The following is a 27,915-nucleotide window of genomic DNA, read 5'->3' as shown; positions in this document are numbered from 1 at the left end:
TTGGTTTTACTTTACGGTTAACCCTGCTGGAAAATAGGGAGGGGTACTTAAGTGTGAGAAAGTGTTGGCTACGGCTCGTAGTGTTCTTAATAGGATGACAGACACATTTATTTCAAATGAGTCATAAACGTCTTGGATGATGGCTTGGTTAATAAAGACCGTTCATCCATTTTCTGGACCGCTTGGGCGAACTCGAGTCACTGGTGAGCTGGTTGCCAACCAACTTCGGGGCACGTATAGGCAATCAAGAATTCACACCTTTGGATAATTTGGTCTTGATTTTGGAAAGTGGGAGGAAGCCAGAGTATCCTGCAGAAAACCCACACAAGCAGACCTCCACACAGCAAGGCTGGACCCGGGATTCGAACCCCTGACCTTAGAACTGTGATGCAAATGTGTTACTGTGTTGCCTCTAAAACACATTATTAAAAATATATGGATTTTTTTGTAACAATATTACATGTAAAAAGAAAATTATATATTTTTATAATTTCAGCTAAATTTGAAATTATTTTATTGATATAATGTACAATTTATGTATTTCATGAAGTTTGTATTTCAATAGAGTTGTAACACTTAATTATTTTTTATTTAATAAAAAATAGCGTATAAAGTAATGTACACTAATTATGCAAAATTTAATTACAATGTGATAAATTGTGGCGCTGAATTTGATATGAATGTTATATGGACGTTTGTTAGATTATATTATGATATATGTGTTATACATAGATCATTTGTTAGATGCGATTGTTGGTCTTTTTTTAGATTTTTGTTTAAGTTACTGTGTAGCCCTTTGAGAGTTTTGTGATTAAGGGCTATGAAAATAAATTTGAATTTAAATTATGTATTAATTTTTTTCATTAAATAAAGTATAGATAATCAATTGGATTTTGTTTTATTTATTTCACTACTGATTCATTTATTCAATGACTATGTTTTTATTTGTTTAATAAAGTAAAACGTTATTTTGGTTTTCTTTGATGACAGTACAGCAATTCACTCAAGTATTTACCGATACCACTAGTACTTTTGATTGATTGAACATTTTAATTCCCACAATGACAAAGAGTTGTGAACAAAGACCTTTCTCTCTTTCTGACGCACATGATTCACTGATGTGTCAAACCGCCGCAGTGTAGTGCCAACTACTGGCGAGGAGGACTTACTTGGTGTCAGATTCTTGGTTTTAAGTATCGGTGGTGGGTATGTGCAGTTTATTTAAAATTTTTTTTTAAAAAAAGCAAAATGTAAAAAAAAAAGTAAAAAAATTTATGAAATAATTGTATGATGGTGCTTTGCGACAAGGTCCTTTAAAATACTGTTTGACACTGCCATCTTTTGGTGGGGATATAGCAGGCTATTGTGGAGCTAGTGCGCATGCGCCAAACATTTAATCCATAAATCGCTCGTATACTCGTTTTAAGTATACAGTTTTATTCCTTCACTCCTTGTCGTTCGTTTCAGGTCCGCATCCAATATTAAAAGATATAAATATTTAATAAAGGAAAAAAAGTTCATATACGTATGAAGAGATAAGTGTTTGGTCATTTTTTGTTGACCAAAGACGACTCATTTTGAAAAAAGAAAAAGATGCACAATCCCTTTAAATGGGAGTCGTTGTCCATTGCGCATGCGCACTCGGTGTTGCGTTTTCTCCAACCTGAGCTGTCTGGAGACGCGTTTGCTGCCAAATTCTTGTCATGTTTATACAGCAACAACGCATGATGATTTTTTTCCCTTCTTCCCCCCCCCCCCCCACAGGCAACTCGCGCTTAGGAATAAAGTAAATCACCGAGGAAGCCGAGTGGACGTTCGAAGAGGCTAACCAGCGGCAGGAATAGGAGCGAGTGTGCTCACAACAACCGCTCAAAGTGCTCCCTCGCCCCGCTTCCATTCGGCGAGAGTACAGCCTCCTCCTTCCCGGAGCGCCAGATCCATGCGGGCGGCCGCAGCCCTCTCGCTGGTGCCGGGGCGGGGTGTGGGGGGCCTCGAGGCTTTGTTCTCCCGCGGACGGCATCCGGCTGCGTTGCCGTGGCTTGGGGAAGGACTTCGCGGCGTGGCACGGCTCCCCCCGTGGGCTGTCTTGAGGATTGTTGACGCGTTAAAAATGGCTGCTATCTGAAAAGGCGAGAAAGGCAGAGATAGCGAGCGCTCACTACTCAATGCTGGGACGCTGCGGATAAGCTAAACAGGCTAACAGATGATGCGTTAGCTCTGGGCTAACTTAGCTTTAAAAGCCCCTTTCCATCCATGTTTGACTCTTTTGCTCGCTTTTCCCTACACTAAGTGATTATTATCTTTGTTTTTCGCTTTGTATGCAGTCCGGATTTAAATATGCAGAACTTTTTTAGTCCCACTTGAAGCACTGTCCTAAAGATCCTTTCTCGGTTATTCGGGTCGATTCCCAAAATGGATCCGACTGGGAGATACTTGGTTGCCGTGTGGGTCCTGGTCCACTTGGTCGTGTTCGCCGGCGCCTCGCCGCCCAAAGGCTGTGACAAGTCGTGTCTGTCCGGGAAATGTCTCAACGGGTCCTGCGTGTGCGAGCCAGGATGGGTGGGAGACCAGTGCCAGCATTGCCAGGGCAGGTTCAGGTAAATTCAGATTAATGGCGTCACAAAATGGCAAAAAATAGTCATGGGAAAACTGCCTCTTTATTTAGGACAACGTTAATGTCATAACCCTGGAGCATCAATGTCGCATGTAAAGTTACTTGTCAGTACTTACAATGAACTTTTGAGGCCAGAGAAATGCCATTTAAGTAGTTTATTATATATATTTTTGCGACTTTCGGCTCATCCCGAAAAAGTGTTGCCACAGTGTCATTGGCAGGATTTGTTTGGCACACCTTTTTATTTTTTTTTAAAGCTGGATGCCCTTCCTGACGCAACCCACCCATTATTTTATTTTATTTTTTTAAGCTAGGCATTGGCTACACTTGATGTAAAGGTTTTTATAAAAAATCTATACACTTTTTCGGCATGACGTCACACTTACTTCCGGGTGGCAAGAGCTCAGATGGCATCACAAGTAAAACCCTTCTGTGTCATTTTTAATAATTTTAACAAAGCAGAGTTATTGAAAAAAGAGGGTAAATGGCTTTTTAGTTACAATGTGTCAAGTCAAAAAGATGTTATGTGATGTACATCAAAAAATCAACAGGGTGGAAATTCAGATCGAGTTAACATGATCGTTTAGAGACTGGGTAATTGATTTTTATGTGATTCGGATTAATGGCGCAGATGAGCTCTTTTGAAGGTGAAATGTGTAGAGTCCTGTAGCGCTGATATTGTCCTTTGCTAAATCATCCAAAGACAAGCAGACCAAATGTTTTATCCGTATGGATAAAATCGATGATGTCTCAATAAAAACAAATGACAATGGCATTTCATCTTGGAGAAAGTGGCCCTGTAAACACCACCCTTACTTCATTTAATAAAACATTTTAGGTGTGTGACAATTTCACATCTTCAAACATGTTCACTTTGTGATTAATATGCAACAACACTACTTTCTCACAACACAAATAAAAGGTGCTGCTTCCGTACAAAATTAACCTTTGTACCTGTAAGGTATTTTATTAGGGAATCCCTACATTCGTACAAACATGTTTTCATCGTAAGATAAAGTAACATTGTTGACGTGTGATAGAGGTAATTTAGAATTGTAAATATCTTTTTATAGACTCAAATTATGGTAATTGATTTCCTCAACTGGACAATTATGATGACTTGAGTTTCCAAGAAATCCAACTCCCGCTTTGCGGCAGCTCCACTGTCAAGATTATCTAGCGGAAGTATGGTCAAATTGACAAACAGGAAGTAATGGAGACTCCACATGACATGACTTGGGTTTTTCTTTGGACATGGCCCCAAGATGCCGGAAGTCTGTGTGCATATTTGTTTTGAATCACAATTTGTGTAGAATCCCAAAACATGCGGTTTTTGCAAAAAACTCTTCTTTCGGAAACCCAAAATGACCTTGACTCCGGCGGTGGTCACGGTGGTTTTGCTTTTTTGGGACGACAACAGCAGGGGCGAGTTAATGATCAGATGTAGTAGCCTTTGGTGTATAATTTGTCAACCTTTATTAAAGTGTGTCTCGCCACCACACTCCCAGTTATTACACAAACGCACACAACACAAATACAAGCTTAACACAGCACAAGTTGTTGTGACTTTTGGTGTGTCCCTCCAGGGGTTGCTCGGTTTTACGCTGGATGCCTGGTACCAACACAAACAATTAAAAATAATAATAATAATTCTAGTGGAAAGGCATACTTGGCATTAAACATTTTTTTAATTTAGGCTTTTATTGTAGGTATTTATTAAAAATGAGGCATTTATTTGTACATATACATTCTAAATAAAAACTATTTTGTAAATTTATGTCACATTTACCCTCAATTGAATACAGTGTAAATATATCAAAGATAAAATGTCATATTTAAAAAATGCATTTTGTATTGTATATTTGTAATCTTTAAATTAAATATACTATATTATAGTTATTGTACTGGGTTATTTGAGATGCTTATTATTATTTGTTCAAAATGTTTACATCTGGCACAGCATCTATTAGAGCAGAGGTCATGCTGATTTCATTTTTTTTTTTTTTTTTTTAAACAAATAGCAAAAAATGACAATTTGGAGCCATTTCCTTCTGTCTTATATATTTTCTTTAAAATGAGTTTAACTTCAAGTGTTGCAGCTTAAGAATAGTTTAAAGAAGGCAATCTTTTTACAACCTTATTTTAGTGTTGATGAAACTGTAGGTGGGTTGATAACTGAGCTTATCTATGGGATGTTTTATGGCTGAATGCTATCGCTAATAGTCATTTAACTACTGGAATTGTGCATTATATGGCGTCAGAAGAGATGATAACTGCTTCAGCGACAGAGTATGCTGTGCATCTGCAAAGTATTTTTCCACATTTTGTTATCTTACAACATGCTCCCCCCCTCAGAATTCTACACACCCCATAAAGATAACATGAAAAAAGTTTTTGGGGATATTTTTGCAAATGTATTCAACATAAATGGCTAACAAAAATAAAAAGCACATGGACGATAACCTCAATTTCGGAATAAGTAACATAGAATGTGGAAAAAGTGAAATGATGTAAATACTTTCAGGTCGCACTGTATAGAGAGGTGACGCTACCTGCAACCTCTACATGCCCTGAGTGACTAATGTGGTCTCTTATGCGTTTATTTTTTTTCTTCAGGCTGACCGAGTCATCGGGATTCCTGACGGACGGTCCGATCAACTACAAGTACAAAACAAAGTGCACCTGGCTTATCGAGGGCTAGTGAGTAATGTACTGATTGATGTTATTCAATTGCGTTGACCAGAATGTTTTGTTTTGAAATGCCCGCTTTTTTAATTGGCGGTGATTCAGAGAGACGGAGGGGTGACGTCGCCGAACCTGCACATCCGCTGTGTTGCCACGGCAACCACGGTCATTGTGAGGACAAGGCGGTTGCCGTCAAGAACATTGCGGTTACAGTGTGCTGGCCGCAGTTCCTATTCATTAAATTTTCTGCTGTTTTATCTCGGTCTAACATTGGATGCGATATCTTGGCATTTACAACTAGCATTCAGTGAATAAACATTTGAAGAAAATGCCCGATCTGCACTCCTCCTTCTCCAGCCCGAATGCTGTGCTTCGCTTGCGCTTCAACCACTTTGCCACGGAATGTAGCTGGGACCACATGTACGTTTACGACGGAGACTCCGTATACGCTCCCCAGGTTGCTGTTTTCAGGTGAGGACCACAAAAAACAAAAAAGTTGATAAAAATGTCCCGCTGCAAGCGGTGTGAAAACACTTAAAGCAACGGCTATTTGAACAAACTGTGGCGCAACACAGACAATTTAGCACTATTCAGAGGCATATGTTCTTTATCCTTTGCAAAAACTGGATGTATAGTTTTATCAGACAGGGGTTGAATGTTTAAATGTAAGCCTACACTACAGTAGTGACTTTTAGTTGTGCTTTTTTTTCCCCATAAAAATCAAACAAAGCTGATTTTCTGCCTTTGTACACAGCGGCCTCATTGTCCCGGAGGTGCGGGGGAACGAGACCGTCCCCGAGGTGGAGACGACGTCGGGCTATGCGCTGCTGCACTTTTTCAGCGACGCTGCCTACAACCTGACAGGATTTGAAATATTCTACTCGTAAGTGCTCGACTCTTCCATCCTATCCAACAACAGCAGGCAAGCCTCATACTGTCCAATCATTGGACCTGATCAGTGTGGATTAATATAATACTTAGTAAAACTATTTTACAGTTCTGTTAAAATTAATGTCAAGTGATAGTGGCCAAGTGAGTGACATCAGGAGGTCTGACTCCACCTCGCGTTGGCCATTTGTCTCACAGGTAGTTCCGTGTGTCAGCGTCTTCTCCATGCTCCTTAGGAGTTTTTTCATTCTGCGTTTGGCCGCTTTTCCCGTTCGACGAACGGCCGAAAGTGCATAAGCTCACGCAGAAGGGGATATTATTATTATTGAATACGGCAAATATTTATGTCGGCAATGGTGTGTTTGTGTCCAGGATCAATTCATGTCCCAACAACTGCTCGGGCCACGGGAAGTGCACGCCGGGCAACTCGGCCGCCAGCCGTGTGTACTGCGAGTGTGACAAATACTGGAAGGGGGAGGCCTGCGACATACCGTACTGCCGCAACAACTGCGGCAGCCCCGACCACGGCTACTGCGACCTCACCGGCGAGAAGCTGTGCGTTTGCAACGACAGCTGGCAAGGTGAGAATAGTCGGTCAGGATTGCTCGTTTTTGGAGTAGTAAAACAAAACAAAAATCATAATTTAACATCAGATGAATGTAACAATTAAAAAAACAAAACAAACAAAAAAAATACAAAATGAAATTCTAAAAATAAATAACTACAATTCTAATCCCAAGTAGAATTTGTGCAGCTTTGAGCTTTATGGCGTAACAGCATAATACATAAATTTCCTTGTTGCATTCTCGTGGAATTACAATGCTGTCACTCCACCCACGTCTTCGGTTGGTGTGTCAAAAGAGGTCACGGGAAGCCTTTTTGAAGCCAAACGTGAGCAGTTGTGTTGTCATGCCGATTACCTTGTGACTTTATTAACCCTCTCAGGCCCGGACTGCTCCCTCACCGTGCCGTCCACAGAGTCGTTCTGGGTGTTGCCCAGCGTCAAGCCCTTCGGCACGTCGCTGGGTCGAGCCTCCCACAGGGCCGTGGTGCAGGATAAGGTCATGTGGGTGGTGGGCGGCTATACCTTCAATGTCACCTCCTTCCAGATGATCCTTAAGTAAGCAACTCCGCAACACTCATCAGACACTTCATTAGGTACACTAAAGAGACCCAATGCAAAAATGATGCCCTTACAAAGAAAATAATGGATCGTTTTGACACTGTCAGAGGTTTTTAATACCTCCTAAAAGTGCTTTCAGAATTCGTACTTCTTTTATGATGGCAACAGGAACAGATTCCTTATAATTATTTCTTGTGGAAAAAAAAAAAATCAACCAGAGTCAAAGATTGTGTTGTGTTGTAAGGTTCCACTGTGTATGTTCTACTTTTGTGTCTTGGGTGATGTATCTAAATGTACTATTTCTTCGCAGCTACAACCTGGAGAGTGGCATTTGGAACACAGTGCCCATCAACAGCGGCCCCTTGCCCAGATACAGCCACTCACTCGCCTCATACCAGGTAATATTTGACCAATACTATCGAGCTGAAGGGTCCCATCACCTCATACGTCTTCTCCCGCGCTCAGGACGACATCTACATGTTCGGCGGGAAGCTGGAGGCCGGCTGGGCGAACGTGACGGACGAGCTGTGGGCGTTCAACATTCCCTCTCGCACGTGGCAGCGGAGGAACCCTGTGGCGGGCCCGCCCGCTCAGGCGCAGATGTACGCAGTGGAGGGCCACACAGCGCACTGTGTCATCCTGGACGACGGCGAGGTGGTCATGCTCGTCATCTTCGGCTACTCGCCCATGTACAGCTACGTCAGCAACGTTCAGGAGTACAATCTGAGTGAGTAATCCCACACTTATTTGCGGTTGGCTACTCACAAATTCACCTATTAACTTTTGTTGAGGTAAGAACCAATTTTTCCAACCATTTTTTTATGCTTGTTCTCATAGCAAATCAATAGATTGGTGTCAAGGAGCTATGTTAAAGACATATTTACTGCGAGACAAGCTTTGTTTGATGAGGTCCCTACTACTGTAGAGAGAAATCAAGGTTGATATTTACGGACTTCTCTATTTGCATCTTCCAGGGAGCAACACTTGGATCGTGCCAGAGACTAAAGGAGCCGTTCCGCAGGGAGGTTACGGCCACACCAGCACGTATGATCGAGCTAGCGGCAGCGTTTACATCCACGGCGGGTACAAGGCGCTTCCCGCTAACAAGTTCGGCCTGGTGGACGACCTCTATCGCTATGATGTCAATACACGGACATGGTAGGTTTGTTGAAGAGGTAAATCGATTTATTGCGACGGTCAATTCGGGGTCTACCTAGCCGATTAAGCGATTTTACCCGTGAATTTGAGTTTATTGTTCAGGATGATTCATTTATTTAACATGGCTGCGAGCAGAGAGCTGGTTTGCATTAGCAGTCATTGTTGCCAAGTTAACGACTTCGCCGTCCCCTCTGACTATTTTTCCAAAAAATGACCTGCGACTTTAATTCCCACTAAGAAACAGACAACACGAGCAGAATGTTTTTCACATTGTTTTCCGTTTGACAAGAAAGCAGCCACGTCGCTCAGCCCTAGATTCTCCCTGTTAAAAGCGTGTCATACTGGGTGAATTTACAGGTGTTTTTAATAGTAGTGTTTCCAACAAATCCGCATGTTTCTAGGTTCATCCTGCGAGAGAGCGGCTTCCCCCGCTACCTGCACTGCGCCGTGCTCCTCAGCGGCACCCTGCTGGTCTTCGGCGGCAACACGCACAATGACACGTCGCTAAGCAACGGCGCCAAGTGCTTCTCGGCTGACTTCCTGGCGTATGACATCGGTACGGCCCACCGTTCTGGGGAGAAAAAAAAAGACTGCAAATGAAAGAGACAGGATAATGATATTTGTTTGGTATTCAGTTAATGTTTTGTTTGCCCCCCCCCCTCATTCCTTGTTGCATTTTTTATTTTCCTAAGCATCAGCATTAATCACTTTTAATCTGAAAGTACAGATGACTCATGATTACAGTAAATTCATAAGCCAAATCCTCCCTTAAATATTGTTTCTTCTCAGCTTGCGACGAGTGGAGGATCCTGCCGAAGCCCGACCTGCACAGGGACGTCAATCGCTTTGGACACTCTGCGGTGGTCAGCAACGGGTGAGTCACACGCCGCAAGTGTACAGATGCCAGAGGGACCCATTTTAACGCCTTTCACTCACCAGGTCCATGTTTGTGTTCGGCGGCTTCGCCGGCGTCCTGCTCAACGATGTGCTCGTGTACCGACCGCCCAGCTGCCAGGCCTTCTCCACGGAGGAAGGGTGCGCCAATGCCGGCCCGGGGGTGCGCTGCATCTGGAGCAGAGGCCGCTGTCTGCCCTGGGAAGCCAATATGCGCACAGAGAGCCTCACTCCTGCTGATTTTTGCCCACCAAAACCAGGTAGGGAGGGACCAAGCCCAGACTTGAATAGTGAAAATATGCTAGTAATATTTTTTTCATAATTGCCATCGTATATACAGTATACCGCTTTCTCCAGCGTCAACCCCACAAGGAGCCTTACCTGCCTATTGACGCTCTTCCGGAATTTAAACTTCATAATTTAACCTCATCGTTTCTTATTCTCCTTTATTCAGCTGTCGTCGACGAGCGATGCTACCGCTTCTCTGACTGCGCCAGCTGCACTGCCAACACCAAGGGGTGCCAGTGGTGTGATGACAAGAAGTGCATCTCAGTCTGCAGCAACTGCACTGTTGTGAGTAGACCAACAGGGGGCGTCAGAGCGCCATCTTGGCTTGTGGTCATGCACCCCAACTCATTCTATCATGCCACGCATTTGTTCTGTAGCAGAAGGCTCAGTTTAATCAACAATAACAATATAGTTTCCCATCCCTGATTTACTTTTTATTTTATTGGATTTATTTTTCGAAAAGATATTTCTATACAGTCATTTGAAAACAAAGTGCAAGAACAGTAGTTTCAATAGTCCTTCTGTCTTTTGTTGTTTTCCCCAGCATTTATACTTATGGATGTACAAACTGAAAAGTTGTGCTGTAAAGGATAGTCCAGCAATCCCTCTATGATTAAAATTTTTTACTTGACCTGTAGATTGTCCTTTTGTTCATTTCTAGATAAACAGATATCACACATGAAAGGGAAAAAAAATGACATTATTCCACTTTACCAGTCCCACAGTTTTAAACTTTGACCTATGGACATTCAAACCAAGGAAACGTACTACTTTCTGACCACCCCCGATTGACAACGTCACAGAAGAGCGGACAATAAAGATGATAAAAACAAACAAAGACGGACTGAATAAAACTCGGCATCACGCTTTTGTAAAATGCCCATCAAGACTCACTTTACGCTTCTTTAAACCTCAGTGTCACGCCTCGTGTGTCTTCTTTTTCTCACCTTAGAACGTGAGGAACTTCACTGCGTGCCCCGTGCGCAACGAGCAGCTGTGCAGCAAGCTGGCCAACTGCAAGAGCTGCTCGCTGAATGTCAACTGTCAGTGGGACCACAACCAGTCCGAGTGCCACGCTCTGCCAGGCAAGTCTTTGGTCAAAACGTTTGGGTGTTGAGCCTGTGTCAATATTTCAGAGCAGTGGGAAGTTTAACATTGATCTTATCACTAATCTTAATGAAGTACTTCTGTGATTTTCCGGTTAATGTGTTTTTTACTACAGTGACCCCAAATACAAAAATGTTTTTTCCCCGGAAATAATGGCCTGCTGTATTTATTTACGCAACTGCAGATGGGGAAAGGCCTTTATTTGTACAAATCACATTTTTTTTATAATCAAGGCTTACCACCAGTATATTACACACATTTTATAAAGTGAAACTGCAATTGTAAAAAAAAAAAAAGAAAAGAAAAAAGATTATTATGGAGAGAAACATTTTGGAGTACTAGAACGGTGTTCGTCATTTTAAGGTCGTCGTCTCTGCATAACAGAAGATCAATAATAATACTGCACAGGAACATCACAATTGAGTTAATCTGAGAAGACTGTTCACATGCTGTTTTGGTTAGCAATGGCGTTCAAATGGGCTCAGCGCTTAACTCTCTAATGTACTGTATATGAACAATAGCCTCTATGAACTGAGATAACTACATTTACTTTTTGTTTTTTCTTCCTGATGCTAAGTGGATGACTCAACCAGTGACTAATTGGGGTAGTGTCTAATACAGATGACACTATTTCAGAAAATAAAGTATCCAGAGATTTTAATCTTATTTTTGTCAATGCAGACTCCCATAGAGCTGCACTGAGTTTTTATTTTTTTATTTATTTATTTTTATTTTTAAGGGTTTATCAGTTGTCATTTGTTTAGTGGTCCCTCTGACCACAAAGCAGTGCAAACTGTAAATCACATGCGTGTATGTGATGTATTGGCAAGCTGACTGAAAGAAAACCGCTCGTTTAGCAGGCTTTTATTCTTTTATCCTACACAAAGAAAGAGAGAGACGCAAACAGTTTTCATCATTTGGCAGCCCAGCAATGCAACGAGGGCTGGAGTCAGGTGGGTGAGGCCTGCCTGCGGATCAACTCCAGCCGCGAGAGCTACGACAACGCCCAGCACTACTGCAAGAATCTCCACGGCAACATTGCCTCGCTCACCACCGCCAAGCAGGTGGATTTTGTTCTGGACGAGCTAAAGAAGTTACAGCAGCAGGACAAGGTAGACATAAACCTTTTTTTGATTTGCTCCATTGATGCTGCTGATGAGCAGTCTGCTTGATTTTTTTTTATTTTTTTTATTTTTTTAAATCATCATCACTTTTGCATTTGTCCCTGATTGTGATGATTCTTTTTTCATTTTTTAAACTTTCATCAGACAACAGCAGATTTTGATGTGCAACAAGTTCCCTTGCATCAGCCCCACATATATCAAAACCCTATTCATTCTCTCGCTCTCTCTATCTCCTCCTGTTGTGTACACTTAGACTTAGACTTCTTTATGTCTCATAAGTGTTCTCTGTCAATTGACTGTCTGTTATCGTACTAGAGCGGCTCCAACTACCAGAGACAAATTCCTTGGGTTTTTTTGGACATACTTGGCAAAATAAAAATGATTCCGTTGTTGATGGATAAATCCAGTGTTATTGTCAAATAGCACACTTTCTAACAATGTCCAAATGCAAACGTCCATATAAACGAGAGATATACTGTGTGTCAATGTAAATAGCTAGATTATACAATGGTACTTTGAGATACGATTGACCAGATTTACGAGAATTTTGTCTGGAACGGATTAGTGGCATTTCAATTCATTTGAATGGGGCAAAAGGACTTCAGATATGAGTGTTTTCAGTTACGAGTGTGTTCACGAAACAAATTAAACTTATATCTCAAGGCACCACTGAATAAGAACTCACTCTTGCTATTTTTCCACTGCTCGGCTGAGCTCTATTCTCACATTGGGTTTTCCACTTTAAAATTAAATGGCAAAATCCAAGGCGATTTGAACGCCTCAGTCAGAACGAACAAGTCCTGCATTTCCCAACTCGGCTTTGTGGCCGTCGGCAACTGTAAGGTGTAAGGAGAAAAACTGTTTCTAAAAGGTGATTGAGGGCAGCGATGTAAATAGGCCGCTGCAGCAAAGTGGAGATTCTGGAATATAATACTGCAGGGTAAAGTACTATATCTACAATAATACAACTACGTGGTGATGATGGATTACACTGACATGGTTTTGTCCCGACTGACCAGGTACTAGAAATCATATCTGCCAGTGCAAAAACCTCAGTTGCTGAGTAGGTACCATGCAGTGGAAAAAAAAACGTCATACGTCACTTTAAGAAGAGAAGTTTAGGTGTACATTTCCTTTACACTTTTGTATTCTACACTTGCAGCATGCCCAGTCTGTATTATCAATTAAACAGAGACAGTATCCCAGGATAACTACTCATAAAGCAGATTTTGTCCATGGGGAAAAGTTCTACTCGCGCAAACAACTTCCCAATTCTCTTGATTAATGCTCCTCCTGCTCATCTCCCTCTGCTGATTTTGACTTGGTTATGCTTGTTGCAAGTCCTCAGGATGTTGTTTGTTGTTGTAGTCTGCAATCCTGACAATTCCCCTTTTTACATTTGAAACTCAAGCCCTGAAGGAAAGTGGAGAAATCATCTGTGAAATTATTTCCTCTGCCCTTTTATTAAATGGCGTTCTCAGAACCCCGAATAAAATGTGATGCGTTTTTAAACGGTGCAACAGAGCAGCAGAGTCACGGCGGTTTATCCGCTCTATAAATACGCGGCGGTCTGAGGTTTTGGTGTGTTATGTCTTGTGTGCCTTTAGCGTTTGTCGCCCTGGGTGGGCCTGAGGAAGATCAACGTGTCGTACTGGGGCTGGGAGGACATGTCTCCTTTCACCAACAGCAGCCTGCGCTGGCTGCCCGGTGAGCCCAGCGACTCCGGTTTCTGCGCCTACCTGGAGGAGCCGCAGGTTTCGGGCCTGAGGGCCAACCCGTGCACCGCCACCGCACACGGCCTCATCTGCGAAAAAGCCACCGGTGAGTGTGACACTGACTCAATGGTTGAATCTCGTGTCTCTCAATTGCAACCGTACTCGCCCCTCAATGCTTTGTGACCCTGAAATCATTCTCATGCCACCAAAATATTGAGGATCTCAATTTGCTTAAATGTCACAGAGGATCGAGGAGGCTCCACGAAGGAGCTATAATCGAGGAACCACTGTTTCCTTTGTGGAAGTCTATTTGCTCCTCACCGGTGACGTATCCAAATGGCTGTATGCCATCTGGATCGTAAACAGAACAGGATTTCACAAATTACGTACTGTAGCTCATCCTTTTTATCGATTATTTGAATAATTGATTAATCGCTCGATTATTCAATGAATTGGATAAACGTTTTAATTTCAATCCCTTTATTTTAAAAAATGACATTTCAAATTGACTGCAGAAAATGCACATGGCAAAGTCCAGGAAAGAATGTCTCGTTTTTCCTGATCATTGATCCCTCCTCGACCTCATGACGGGATCTCAGGTGAACTGAGATGAAATGTAAACAGAGTCGCAATGAGCGAGGATGTTGCAAACAAAGAAATGAACGATACCCAATGTGAGGAAATGCTCCATAATTATTTCAGGAAATAAACACCCTGCTGTCTTTTTTTCCCACACAGGAAACCCCAGTCAGAGCTCCCGCCCCCCCTGCAGGAAGCCATGTTCGCTCCACACCACCTGTGCCAACTGCACCAGCCAGGCCATGGAGTGCATGTGGTGCAGCAGTGTGCAGCGCTGCGTGGACTCCGCCGCATATGTCATCTCCTTCCCCTATGGCCAGTGTCTGGAGTGGCAGACGGGGGACTGCTTAGGTAAGCCCCTCATTCGAAAAACAAAATACAGCACAGTTGGGCCTTGACTTAAGAGTGTCCCAACTTTTTAGAGATACCAGCCATTGCTTGGCCTTTTTTACAAATTTATATATTTTTTTATTTTATTTAAAAAAAAATTCTTTTTTAAAAAATTATTATTATTATTATTTTTTTTTCCTCGAGATGGCGTGTGCTACATGGTGGCACCAAACTCCTCTCACTTCAGAACAAGCAGCAGATACTGTATATGTTGATGAATAAATAGTTTACTGTCAAACTAAGTAAATACATTTACACGTGTATTCACAACATAAAACAACCACATCACTTAATTTCCGCTAACTTCCACCACAACGCAAAATGCCATTTACGGGGTTAAGGAACAGCATGTGGGAATGTTATCGCACATTAAGCAATGACTTGTTGAACGCAAGCAGCCTACCGGGAAGTAACATGGATGCTGGTTGGTCTATTGCTGATGGCACTTTGAAATTACTCTGCCAACCCCTCTCCTATTACATGCACCTTCTGACGTCACAGGAGAACGTTTTTAACTCGAAACGTGGCACCGTGATGCGAAACAGCGTTTCGTTGTAAATTTTTGATTTTCTCGTCTTCTTTATCAAATGGCTGGCACTCTGAACTTTCTGCCGTATCCCGTGTCAAAAAGCTTCAACAGCAACAGCATAACATCCTGTGTTAAAAAAAAAAATCAGGCCTTCAAAATAAAAGTATAGCTGTATAAGTGTCACTATACAATTTATGAAAGGCTTCGGATGAACACGCATATATTCCAGGAAATTAATGGCCGAGTCCCACATATATATTTTTGCACGAAAACGGAGCAAACGTACGAAAACCGAGACAAACTATACACAAAAAAATTGTCGAAAATTTTATCCGATGAAAACTACAGGAAACAAAAACCGAAGTTCCACTGTACTTAAAATGCCTTTAATTTATAAGGATGACAGTTTGACCTTAGAAGGGATTGTTTGCTTTTATTCTTATAATAAAAAAATTTAATTTGGAAGTTAACCACAAATGAATTGTGGAGGTTCCACTGTGGCTGTCTCTGACAGTGTCAATCAGAAGTGAGCATTATTTTCTATTTTAAAGAATTTTTGCATGCAGCTTTTGTATTGAATCGGCTTTACATTGTGCAGGGTTTATGAAACATGTAAATAACAATATGAGAATGCAACACTTCAAACACCCTGTTTCAAACAAACCTAACTAGAGATGAGAAACAATTTTCTAACACAAGTTGATATTTGACCCCAATATCACATTTCTCTTGCATTATGCTCCGAGATTTAAGTCTTGTGTACATTTAAGTAGTCGGTGCTGTAGTCGTGCATCTCGGGGAGAAAAGATTAATCTTTTTACTGACTTGTCATCCACTTTATGGAGCTGCTCCAAGCATCAGATTTAGTTGCTTGCTCGAATTGATTTCACTGTCAAAATCCTTGCCGAAGTTGTGTTTTTGTTTCCTATTGATTCAGGCATGCTTTTTTTGTTGTTGTTGTTGGTTTTTTTGGGTTGTATGTGGCGAGACAAAAAAAATGTCCTCGTCCATCACGCTCTTAGACTGCCTCGTTCCCGCACCGTCTGCCACTTAAAGCCCCCCAAACCCGCCCATTCCTTACTTTGGACTGATTGCCGCTGCGTTGTCATGGCTACACATCCATTATCAGACTAGCTGGAGATTTGTTTGACATAAACGGAGGTTTAAAAAAAAAAAAAAAAAAAAGCACTCAGTGTTTGTCTCTTTAAGATGGCGGCGGCATTCTCTGCCCAGAAGTGCCTTGTCTGGCGGGCAAAGTGGCAAAGCCGTGGCTCGCCGAACAATTTAGCGGCCGCCAAAGTTGGCTCTGCGAGTGGATCGAAGCCCTTTTATAGCTCAGGGTGAGGGTGCTACTTCACGCTCAAGCCTCATTCTGTGCATTTTTTTTCTCATCGGCCACGTCGACTCTTTAAAACCAAAAGACTTATCCTTGTATTTGCTCTCACATCTCTTGTTCTGACAGCTTAACAGATAACGCGTTAATGCCCCGGCATAAAGCACTTTAAAGCACCTTAATCTGTCGAAGGCTAAGAAATCCTACAGAATCAAAATCCTCTCGAACACTGTCATTGCAGCGTGAATTCACCATGTTTGCATCAAGGTGACCCTGAAAATGAAAAGTGCAGAATGCCCGCCAAGGCATGGCTAGATTTCACGAAATTATTTTAGAATGGAGTCAAAAAAAAAAAGAACAGCCACAGTGGGTTCTAACAAGTTTCACCTTCAAATCTCCTTTCCCTTCTTTTTGTCCCCTTCAGCCCAGAACTGCTCGGGTCTGCGGACGTGCGGCCAGTGCCTGGAGCAGCCCGAGTGCGGCTGGTGCGGTGACCCCAGCAGTACGGGGAAGGGCCTGTGCACGGAGGGCTCGTACAGGGGGCCCGTGAAGAGGCCCGCCAAGCAGGGCCAGTCCCACGACATGAGCCTGGAGCCGGGCATCTGCCCTAAAGACAAAGGCTATGAGTGGACCTTCATTCACTGCCCCGGTGAGACAGCCACATCCTGTTCGGATTGCGTATTGACACTCGCGTCTCATGTTTAAAAGGCTGCTCTTTATTCAGGCATCTTGTTACAGCGCACACGGGGAACCGATCCCTCCCTGCGGACTCACAACCTTATGCCTATATAGTCATGTAAACTAATCCGTTAAGAAATTCACTGCAGGTTGTAATGCAAGACCGTCAGCAGTGTTTTGACAAAAAAAAAAAAAAAACATTTTTGAACTAAGTTGAAAAAAAATACTAACATTTTTAAATATTGTAAAATATTTTATAATGAAGAGACAAGTCAAACCTACATACTTGATTTTTTTTAAACTTATTTTATTTTAGAACATTGTGTATGTAAATATGTTCAAAACCTTACATTTAAAATTTGAAAAATATATTTTGACTTTTTCGCCCCCGAAGATTGCTATACAACTTGAATCTACCCATTTTAAAATACTAGTTTGGTTTTAACGTAAAAATATAAATCAATGATTTTGTTGTTGTTTTTGTGTTAAACAAATATGACCTGTTAAATGAACAGTGCAAATTGAAAAATGAGATCTAAATGTACACCAATAAGTTGGTTGCAAGCGCTTTGGAAAGCACCTTTTGGTTTAATGACAACATTCAGTGTTTTTGCTGTGACTGAGCAATATTTACCCACTCTTTTTTTTTTTTTGCAAGAGTGCACCAAATCAATTAAATTATTGTATGAAGTACCATAAAATAATACTTGATTAAAAGTAAAAGTATCTTAACAGAACTTTGGCAGAAGTTTAAGTCACTATATATAATATAATGAGTCAAAATCCAAAGTATCTGACATTTGCTGCACTGGTGTGTCAAAAGTAATGACAAGTGAGTTGTTGTTTGTTTTTCTATTCATTTTTATTGATGCAGTTTACTTCAGTTGTGTACAGTGTTTAAAGATCTGCATGTTGGGTAATGTGCAAATACCAACACCAGAGTGTGAAAATGTTTACAATTGCCACAAATACACTTCATTTCACAAGTGAGTGAGTAAATGAATCATGAGTATGAAAATGTGAAATTACCTCTGACCCCAGATTGTACTTGTACCCACACACATACACAGCGTGCCAGTGTAACGGCCACAGCACGTGCGTGAACGGCAGCGTGTGCGAACAATGCCGCAACCTGACCACTGGTCCTCACTGCCAGACCTGCATGGCTGGGTACCACGGCGACCCCACAAATGGCGGCAAATGTCAAGGTGAGTCGTGCGTCCCTTGTCATAAGTATCACTCTTAGTTTAACATGAAACGGATGAATTAATGCCAACAATTTACTCTTGTCAGATTTGTTCTTTCTTTCAAAGCAAACATCTGCAGAATTCATTTTCAGTCATGGCATATCTTGTCCAACAGATGGCACTATTGGGCATCAGTTAGATTGAAGAACTGTGTGTCTTGGCACTATAAATGCAAATGGCTTCTGGCTAAATGTTACAAACAAGCAGAGGCTGTTTTGTTTCAGTCGTTGAAACACAATTTTCATCAAAAGACAACCAAATATCAAGTATCACCATTTTTTTTGCAAGCAGCAATATGAGATAGAATGTCAAAACATTTTGTGTTCCTTCAGCTTTTGCTTACATTTCTACAAAAAAAAAGTGTCTCTTTTAATTTACTTACTAAATGCAGAGTTCCAGTTTAATAAAGGTGATGAGTGTCTTTGTGGTTTTGTCCTTTTTCAGGTCATTATGGACATGTTTTGCTCACACAGCAGCATCATTTCCTCTATTAAACTCCACCGTGAATGTCTGCTTTACAGATGCGAGATTTGTATGCGTCCCACATTATTCGTTTTTTGATATTTTTAGTTTTTTTTGGGCCCCGCCTCAAAGTTTAGTCTGATGTCATTCTCCAATAACCACAATGTAACTAGACGTTAGCTTTAGAGATGTTGTGTCTACTTGACAGGTTGCGTCTGTTGTAAATGATCCACTTGACGCAGTTTTAGATTTACAATAGGATTTCGCCCCCTGAACCTTGTCTGTTTATCCAATCTCATTCGCAACGTCATTTTCATTAGGTTTTCACCACATCCTTAAAATGCAGACATCTGACGTCATACTCAGTGAACCATAATGTAGGGAAACATCAGCTTTACAGATGCCTCGTTTGCTCTGCAGGCGGCGTGTGCTGTCGTTCAAAACATTTAACGTGACACTTGGTGATCTGTCATGGTAAAAGTAATTCTAGCTGCCCACTGGTACTGTCTGTATTGTAGGCTATTTGAGGTGTGGTTTTTATTTTTTTCAAGGTGACAACATATATAATTGATTAATATACATGCATGCTACGCTTTGTCTTTATATTGTATGCATTCATCATTGAAAAGCGTTGCTGGGAGTTGATGAGAAACAGACACACACAGCTGGGAGTATTGTGGTGTGAGATAGCATCTGGTCATGCATAGGCAAATCACTGCAAACTAAAGCTGCACAGGTGCTCATCAATAAGGGAAATATTCCTATTTGCTCAAAGCCCATGGAGGAATTACATCAAGCCATTCTACGCCACATCCTCTAGTTCATTATCCGAAAGTGCTGTGGATCTCCTCGTCAATTTAAGGTTTTAAATTAGTGTGCAATTAATAGCAATTAGCCAAACTCCTTCTTCAGTGTGACGCCTGCGTTGTCATATTTGACTTCTCGCCATTTATGAGCCTCAAAGCAGCGTTGTCGAAATATTCATACATGCCATCTCTGTGAGGAGGGGAAAATGGGCAAAGATTTGTTTTCAGCGCAGAGAGACGCTGTGTCCACTGACCCCCACCGTAATTTACCTCCTCTGTGTTTTAAAGCGTAGCGAAGCGCACGTAATGGGCTCCCCACCCGCGAAACCCGAAATGACGCTGCAGCACTCAAGCAGCCGTCGAATCGTCTTTTCACACGTTCAACAATACGGCAGTGTTTACAGTCAACACGCACACACACACACACACACACACACACACACACACACACACACACACCAATGGGTAGTGCAGTCTACTCACCAGGGAAGATATTTTTCTCAAGTGTCTGACCTTTGACCAGCCCACACACGTTCATGATCTGCTCATTGGTGGATTACTGCATTACAATTGTAATTGTGTTGTAACAATTTATATATTGTAAGGCTTGAAAAAAAAAAAAAATCCAGAATCCTTTTCTGTCTGCTAAACATCAGTACATTGACTCAAAAGCTGGAAGCAATAGGAGACCATTAGCCTGAACAGAGTTTATAAGACTTGTGGGAAATGTAGGCTCTATTGCCCCCTCAGGACATCCTCATCTCATATGATAGTGATGGTCCTCAGCTGATCATTTAAGGGGGGCGTGAATGTGACGACCCTCCCCTCACCTTCCACAGTAGTTTATTGCGTGCAAAAAAAGAACAAGTGCTTTATTTCCCCCCCTTTTTTGTCGTCTTTCTCTCATCTACTCTTTTCCATATTCTCACCATCTGTCCCCATCCAGCCTGTAAGTGCAACGGCCATGCGAGTATGTGCCAGGTGCAAACTGGCAAGTGCTTCTGCACCACCAAGGGCATCAAAGGGGACCAGTGCCAGCTGTGAGTACTGCACACGCACACACACACACACACACACACACACGCACACACACGCACACGCACACTCTGGCTGTCCGGAACATCGATCAGCATTTAGCAGCATAGTGCGATCAAATGAGCGATACACTTTCAGTGTTGACTTAAGAAGTTGAGCGACGTGGAAACGGGAGTTCACAACATGCAGACAAATTCTGCCACCCATTTCTAAATTAGATTTTTCCCAATCAAGGAAACGTTCATCTCTAGTGATTAATTATGCCATGTTTCATGTATTTCCCTTTTTTTCTCCAACTGTAACCATCTAAGATGAAAGCTGCCAATTTGCAAACCTGTCTCTGGATATTCCTTTTAATGAAATCAGACGGAGTGATGAATTAGGCCAACACGAAAACATCATAAATGGAGGGCTGTGCAGATGGGTTCACGTTTTTAACCCCAACTTTCATACAATCTGTGTTTGTGTGTATCTGTGTAACTGTCTGCAAATGGTTCAATGAGTCATTATTGCTGTCAAGGAGAAGTCAAAAGGACACTACAGATAAGCATATACACATTAGGTGGAAATTAATGGGATTTGGATTACATTAAGGCCCACTGACTTTCACTCACCTTTTTCTCCTAATTGTGTAATCAAAGTTGAAAGCTACAAGAGCACCACTCGTAACCTCTGAGGTAGATTTGCATCTAATTGTGACTCGTGACTTTTTTTTTTAAATTTCTTTTTTTATGGCGCAGTCATAAGTGGTGATTCAGCCGCCCTCCCTAACGAGCCTTAAAAGTTGGATTCTTGCTCTTTTTTTTCTTTACTGCTGGAAGTGAGAAAAGTGTCGGTCAGAAAGTGCACCTCCAGCATGATTAGTGCTGACAGGGTCAATTTCTCCCCCCACCCCCTCCTGGTTAAGGAGGCCCATCCCCACTTAGCTGCCCACTTTCCCAGTTGTAAGCAGAATGGACACCGAAGACTTATTAATACAGGAAAAGCAACGGAGGCAGGTCACTGCTCATGCAAATTCATACATTGTGATGACTGTTAGCAATGACTGAAAGCAAAAATGTTACAGGGTTTTCAAAGTGTAGAGGAGTGAACCTCTTGTTAGAGTTAATTTGATTCATTCTAGGGGTTGAACCGATGAGTAGACAAGCCGACGTTACTACCCCGCATCGACATTTAAACCTCGATGTCAGCTATTTGCGTGTTTTTGGCATCTCGTCCTCCAATCTGCATATTTACAGGGTACTTTCGAATTGCCCGCCTGTCGCCGTTACCGGACTATAACGATCTCTGGAGCAGCGAAATTTCCGTCCAACAAGGCGACAAAGTCTTCATACATCTGCGCGGGGTCAGAGTGTATGAAAATAAACGAGTTGTGGAAGAAAATAACACTAAGTCTCACTAGCTTCCGCTGTTCTAATGACCGCTAGTCTTAAAATCGTCATACCAGCGGCGGAGCGGCCACTGGACTGGTGCTATAATATTAATACAATAAAAGCAAAAGTGAAACAGACCGGCGGGGTCGTTGTTTCAGGCTCCCACTAATTCACCAGACTCCGCATAATGGTGGATTGTATTTTTAATCATTTGTTTCTATGCCGTCCATCCATACATTTTCTGAGCCGCTTCTCCTCACTAGGGTCGCGGGCGTGCTGGAGCCTATCCCAGCTGTCATCGGGCAGGAGGCGGGGTACACCCTGAACTGGTTGCCAGCCAATCGCAGGGCACATAGGAACAAACAACCATTTGCACTCACAGACATGCCTACGGGCAATTTAGAGTCTCCAATTCGTGCATGTTTTTGGGATGTGGGAGGAAACCGGAGTGCCCGGAGAAAACCCACGCAGGCACGGGGAGAACATGCAAACTCCACACAGTCGGGGCCCGGGATTGAACCCGGGTCCTCAGAACTGTGAGGCTGACGCTCTAACCAGTCGCCACCGTGCCGCCTGTTTCTATGCCGGTCCCTCGAAAATATGTCTTTACGTCGAACTGGTCCGTGACGCTGAAAAGGTTTTGAACGAATCCTCAATTAATTAACTTCGACTGGACCTTCGTCACATTAGTCATTCAACCCCTAATTAATTTAAGCATAAAGGGTTTACTGAATTCATCTCATTCATATTTATTTAACACTCACAAAAATACGAATTTAAATATAAAATAATATTATTTGAAAATATGCTATATTGCACAACTTATTTTCTGGGTATTATAACCATACTTAACACTTAAGGCAAATGTAAAAAAGATACTAGCGCTGTCAAGTCAATTCTTTTGCATATCACATTTGATACAAAATAATTAATCATTGCACATCGTGCATAGTGTGTAGTATTTATATTATTATATAGCCACAACCTCTGTTATCCTGTTTAATACAAATCTTATTTATCAGAGTTTGTGGTACTTTTTATTTTTTTAATTTAATTTTTTTAAGATCATTTTACCACTGTAAATGCACTGTAAGTGCGACTGTAATAACATTGGCCTGTGTGGAAAAAAACGATCCCTGTGAAACTTCAAGACTGTGTTACAGTAGCACTGTAAATGTAGCTTTATGTAGCTTGGCAAGATTTAATAAATATATTTTTTAATGTTATGTTTATTTGATAAAATTTTTTTTACACAAGGTACACCGCATATGGTCTTGTCACAGACTCACAGTGTTGAACAATCTTCTAAAAGCATTTAAATGCAAGACAGAAACAACAGCAACAGCAAATTGGGCAAAAATGTGGCACGAATAGCCGCCTCCACATGCGCTGCCTTCGGGTAGCAGGTGGCTAACAGTTACGACAAATGACTGACAGGAACATTAAAGCGGACCAGACACCAGCAGGCCAATCACAAGCCATTTATTGGAGGGATCTGCCCTAGTACCAGATTTTGGACGCTTCCTGGTGCCCATTACTGTTTATCAAATTAAAATTAAGACAGGAACATAGAACACACGGATGCATTTTTTGTCCAGCTCACAGTCCCATTTCTGACTAATCTGATTAGCGTTCTTATTATCAAGGAGCGTTATTTCATCACAAAGTGATGTTAAGGTATCTCGTCTTAAAATCAAAATGCATTTTCACCTTCGAACATTAGCGTGCTCAAGTAATTACCCGATTCTAGTGTAATCAAATTGGTATATTGATGAACAGTTGAGTTCGTGTGCTGTTTGGTGATGTAATTCCCGAATCTCATTACCTGTAATCAGTCCCCCCTTTCGTCACCCACTCCAACCGCCCTTGTCAGATCCTGTCCAGCAGTAGCCCGTAAACAAAAGACCTCTGCAAAAGTGTGCTGTGTCTTGTGCACAGCGCACATGTGCGTTCACACACCTATGCACCGCGGCCATGGATGCCATTAGGGTCTCGGCATAATGCACGTTGTAATGAAGTGAGGGTACATTAGCGCAGGACGGAATTGGTTTGGTAAACAATAGTAGCTGGTCCATGCTGTGATGAGTACAAAAAGGAGGGGGTGAGGTAATATTTTGCTTGTGGATGTGTATATTAATCAGGATTGCTTTCTTTGTGGGTCGTGCACACCAGGGTCGGGGGGGGGGGGGGGGGGTGGAATATTGGTATAGAGATGTATTTACATTATCTCTCACTCAGATGACGAGACTGTCAAATATGGGCTGCAACGATTACTCGAATAATTCAAATTATTTGACTACAAAAAATGGTCAAAGCAAAATCTCTGCCTTGAAGTTTCACAGGGATCGTTTTTTTCCACACAGGCCAATGTTATTACAGTCGCACGCACCACTCCGTGTAGAAATAACATGGTGGTGAGCCAGGAGGAACGAGTCTGTGAAAGAAAGAGTATGTCCAGATTTTGGCATCATTTCACACTTAACAAAAAAAATAAAGTGCAATGTTAACCACAACAGCACGTCGTAACATATCGATGTTAGCCAATTTAATATAGCCTACCATCGCCAGTTAGAACGTATTGTAATGTCCCCGCAAGTGTTCAAGGATAGACAAAGATGCTGGTGCCCTTTTGATTGCTTTGTTCAACAAACTAATAGCTGCAGGCCTACTGTAGATACTACATATTGTTAGCCGAGTGGCATAATTCCTATGAAGTCATTTTTGAATCTGCACATCCATCCATCCATTTTCTGAGCTGCTTCTCCTCACTGGAGCCTATCCCAGCTATCATGGGGCAGGAGGCGGGGTACACCCTGAACTGGTTGCCAGCCAATCGCAGGGCACATACAAACAAATAACCATTCGCACTCACATTCACACCCATGGGCAATTTCGAGTCTCCAATTCATGCATGTTTTTGGGATGTGGGAGGAAACCGGAGTGCCCGGATAAAACCCCCGCAGGCACGGGGAGAACATGCAAACTACACAGGCGGGGCCGGGGATTGAACCCCGGTCCTCAGAACTGTGAGGCTGACGCTCTAACCAGTCGGCCACCGTGTGAATCTGCACGTGTATCAGTAAATAGTCTTTAAGCAAGCAGTGGACAAATCAATTGGCACAGGTGTGACAACGCTACATTAAATAAATGATGTATGAACTATGAATACAATGCAGATGTAAATGTAAACCAAACGCAGCAAGAATAGGCAGCAGCATTGTATGTGACAACTGTACATGGATCAACAATACTAAACGAAACCTGGTATGTCCAAATTTGGTCAATTTTATATTTTTTCACAAATCCATACTTTTGGTTAGTCCCCACGTATGTCTTTTTAAAAAAAAATAATAATAATAAAATTATTGACCAATATTAAGTGTGGAAAATGGCTTGGTCACTCTGATGATGCAATGTTAATGAGAATTTTTTTATTTTTTTTTTTTTGGGGTGGGGTGTCGTGAAAAGTGATGGTTTTGCAGAGTCAGGGATTCCCCCAATGCTGGCAAAGCCAATCGTCGTTACTCTCTTTGAATAAATCAAAGAGTTTTTTTCTTTGTAATTTTTTAAATTAATATACAGCGTAATGATGACGGACCACAGTCGAGGTGTGTGTGTGTGTGTGTGTGTGTTCGCGCATTCATGCAGGTGGAGATTAAATGAAGATACAGCGTAGAGCAGGTGCATTATACGCTCCACCATGGACTGTATACACGTGTATTTGTCTGTGCTACAAATGCGAGTGCGCTGAAACACCACAGTTGTACGAGCATAAAAGAGCACTTTCGCCTGTCCTTGCTTGTTAAACAGCCAGGAATCTGAGATCACGCCGATCCACTCGCTGATGCTTGCTTGACCTTGTAGATTTGCTGCTTAGATATTGTGTCAAAGTGACACTTGATCATGTCACTTAATACTCTGAAAGCATGCATTTAATTCCACAGTGTGCATCCGTTAAAATCTATTTGTCACTCTGGCGCGAAAAGCTATCAGGGGGGGACATTTGTGCTCTGCTTTGGATTACATAGACTGGATGCATATCAAAGCAAAAGCTACTTGTATTAACTGTGAAACCATAATAGATTTCATGCCTCAAATAATTGCCGGGCACGACTTTAAAAAACACCTAACCGGTTACTATTTGATGAAATACGGTAGATTTGCTGCGAAATGGTTTAGTTTCTGCTGAGATGCAGCCAATGTTCTTCTTGGTTATTAATATGTTTTATAGAAATACAAGAGGCTCATCACTTGCCCTTAATGGTTCATAACTGCCACCTTCAGTGTAATAACAGTCACCGCTTCAGCTCAGTGGCCTGCCCTCCTTCACACAATCTCCTCCTCTATGACCCCTTGATTGTGCGTTATCGTCCTAACAACTCATAAAAATACAACAACCGTGACACAAATGCATCGTGATAATGGATATTCACAAGCTTAAATGGTCTCTCTTACTACCTTGTAGCATACATGTATGGTAAATAATAATAACCCATCTACCAGGTTAAAGTGCAGCAAGGTTATGGCTATGACTTCGGAGTGTATTGTGAAACATTAAATGCATGAACGTGTCCATATGGGGGGGGTGCGATGAATGGGGGGGGGGGGGGGGGCTTACAGGTGAAGAACACCGCATCCCAATAAACTCTGCCATATGTTCCTGCTCATAATTAAGGCTTTACATTAGGAATGTGCATCTTCATCAGTGAGGCTGATAATGACGCGCAAATTTTTTTTTTGGGTTAAAATTTACTTCCTAAACTGCAGTGTAACAGTATCCACAGTGGCTAATTCCTGCCTGTGATTCATAGCCTGGTTAAAATAATCTGACATTCTCTCTCTGATAGCAAACAAACCTTACAAGTGCTGCTGTCATCGTCTACGTGCTCGTCTCAGTCACATTCAGACTGTTTGCACCGCGCAGGACGGCGTTTAGTCATGCCACTTTCCATCTTTGCCGTTCAGATGGTGTGTGTGTGTGTGTGTCTCTTTTTGCGAGATGCCACGGGCGCCGCAGGCTTGAAAACTAGAACGTCTGTCAAATAACAACAATAGCTCTTGAGGCGAACACGGCCAAGCAATTGCCCATCCGGCACCTTTTTTTCCCCCTTACACCCCATTTTTAGCCCCCGAGTTAGAACCCTCATTAATGGCGTTCATAGATTAATTGGCCCTCAGTTAAGTCATTTCGCACAGGCCATATGTTAATTGCAGACTTATTATTGCCTCATTGTGTTTAGCGAGTAACTTGAATTTAAAGCCTAGTTTGAGAATGCACAGATAAACAGAATACTGCAGAAGTGCATATCTAGATATTTTTGTTTCAACACAAGAAGCCAAATATATTTTGTGGAGAATGACGTTTGGCCATTGTCCTTGACTCGGACTTAATTTTGAATGTCTATTTCTGGGTATTTCTGTAAAGTCAATGTCAAAATAACATTTCTTAGTCAAGTATAAAGTGACATGCTATCAATATAAACGCACTTTAGAGCTTCCATTGCATTTGTCTTCAATTGAAATTTAACTCCTGGTAGTTATTTAAAAAAAACATTCATTGGCTTTTCTTTGAAGCACATCTGTTGAGAACCCCCCACGTGTCCTCCCCACCCCCCAAACGAAATCCCCGTCTGCTTAAGTAAATTTTTGAAACGCCTCCAAAATGGCAGATGAAAGACAGTTTGCTTGGAGCCCTGCAAGGATTTTCAACCCCTGGTTCTGATGATCCAATCCCCCCCTCAGAGTTATTAAACACGATACCAAACAAGGTTAATGCAGCCCTTGACGACTTGCTCACTTGTGGTTTATCTTCGAAACATGATTATTTACAAACTGTGCATTTTAATATTATAATTCACCTGGATTGGCACATGGCTTTGACATTGTA

At 41.9% G+C, this 27,915-nt stretch overlaps 1 protein-coding gene across 3 annotated transcripts in view; it reads left to right on the top strand.

Moving 5' to 3' along the window:
• Positions 1 to 27,915, top strand: part of atrnl1b (attractin-like 1b) — a 54,347-nt gene that overhangs the window by 4,118 nt on the left and 22,314 nt on the right. Inside the window, exons 2-21 of one of the 3 annotated variants that reach the window (XM_061705844.1) lie at positions 1,765 to 2,597; positions 5,231 to 5,314; positions 5,657 to 5,770; positions 6,054 to 6,182; positions 6,560 to 6,768; positions 7,133 to 7,307; positions 7,621 to 7,708; positions 7,776 to 8,037; positions 8,285 to 8,468; positions 8,870 to 9,024; positions 9,258 to 9,342; positions 9,408 to 9,622; positions 9,817 to 9,935; positions 10,603 to 10,735; positions 11,682 to 11,869; positions 13,489 to 13,702; positions 14,335 to 14,526; positions 16,852 to 17,076; positions 18,176 to 18,313; positions 20,567 to 20,660. In XM_061705844.1, coding sequence (XP_061561828.1) covers positions 2,413 to 2,597; positions 5,231 to 5,314; positions 5,657 to 5,770; positions 6,054 to 6,182; positions 6,560 to 6,768; positions 7,133 to 7,307; positions 7,621 to 7,708; positions 7,776 to 8,037; positions 8,285 to 8,468; positions 8,870 to 9,024; positions 9,258 to 9,342; positions 9,408 to 9,622; positions 9,817 to 9,935; positions 10,603 to 10,735; positions 11,682 to 11,869; positions 13,489 to 13,702; positions 14,335 to 14,526; positions 16,852 to 17,076; positions 18,176 to 18,313; positions 20,567 to 20,660 — 3,188 coding nt within the window. In that variant the 5' untranslated portion in view covers positions 1,765 to 2,412. Of the gene's footprint in view, positions 1 to 1,764; positions 2,598 to 5,225; positions 5,315 to 5,404; positions 5,771 to 6,053; positions 6,183 to 6,559; positions 6,769 to 7,132; positions 7,308 to 7,620; positions 7,709 to 7,775; positions 8,038 to 8,284; positions 8,469 to 8,869; positions 9,025 to 9,257; positions 9,343 to 9,407; positions 9,623 to 9,816; positions 9,936 to 10,602; positions 10,736 to 11,681; positions 11,870 to 13,488; positions 13,703 to 14,334; positions 14,527 to 16,851; positions 17,077 to 18,175; positions 18,314 to 20,566; positions 20,661 to 27,915 lie in introns of those variants that run through there. The other 2 variants (XM_061705847.1, XM_061705846.1) reach the window with 2 other exon arrangements.

This window comes from Phycodurus eques, chromosome 19, assembly GCF_024500275.1.
Source record: "Phycodurus eques isolate BA_2022a chromosome 19, UOR_Pequ_1.1, whole genome shotgun sequence".
Lineage (NCBI taxonomy): Eukaryota > Metazoa > Chordata > Actinopteri > Syngnathiformes > Syngnathidae > Phycodurus > Phycodurus eques.
This window is presented reverse-complemented; position numbering and strand designations above follow the sequence as displayed.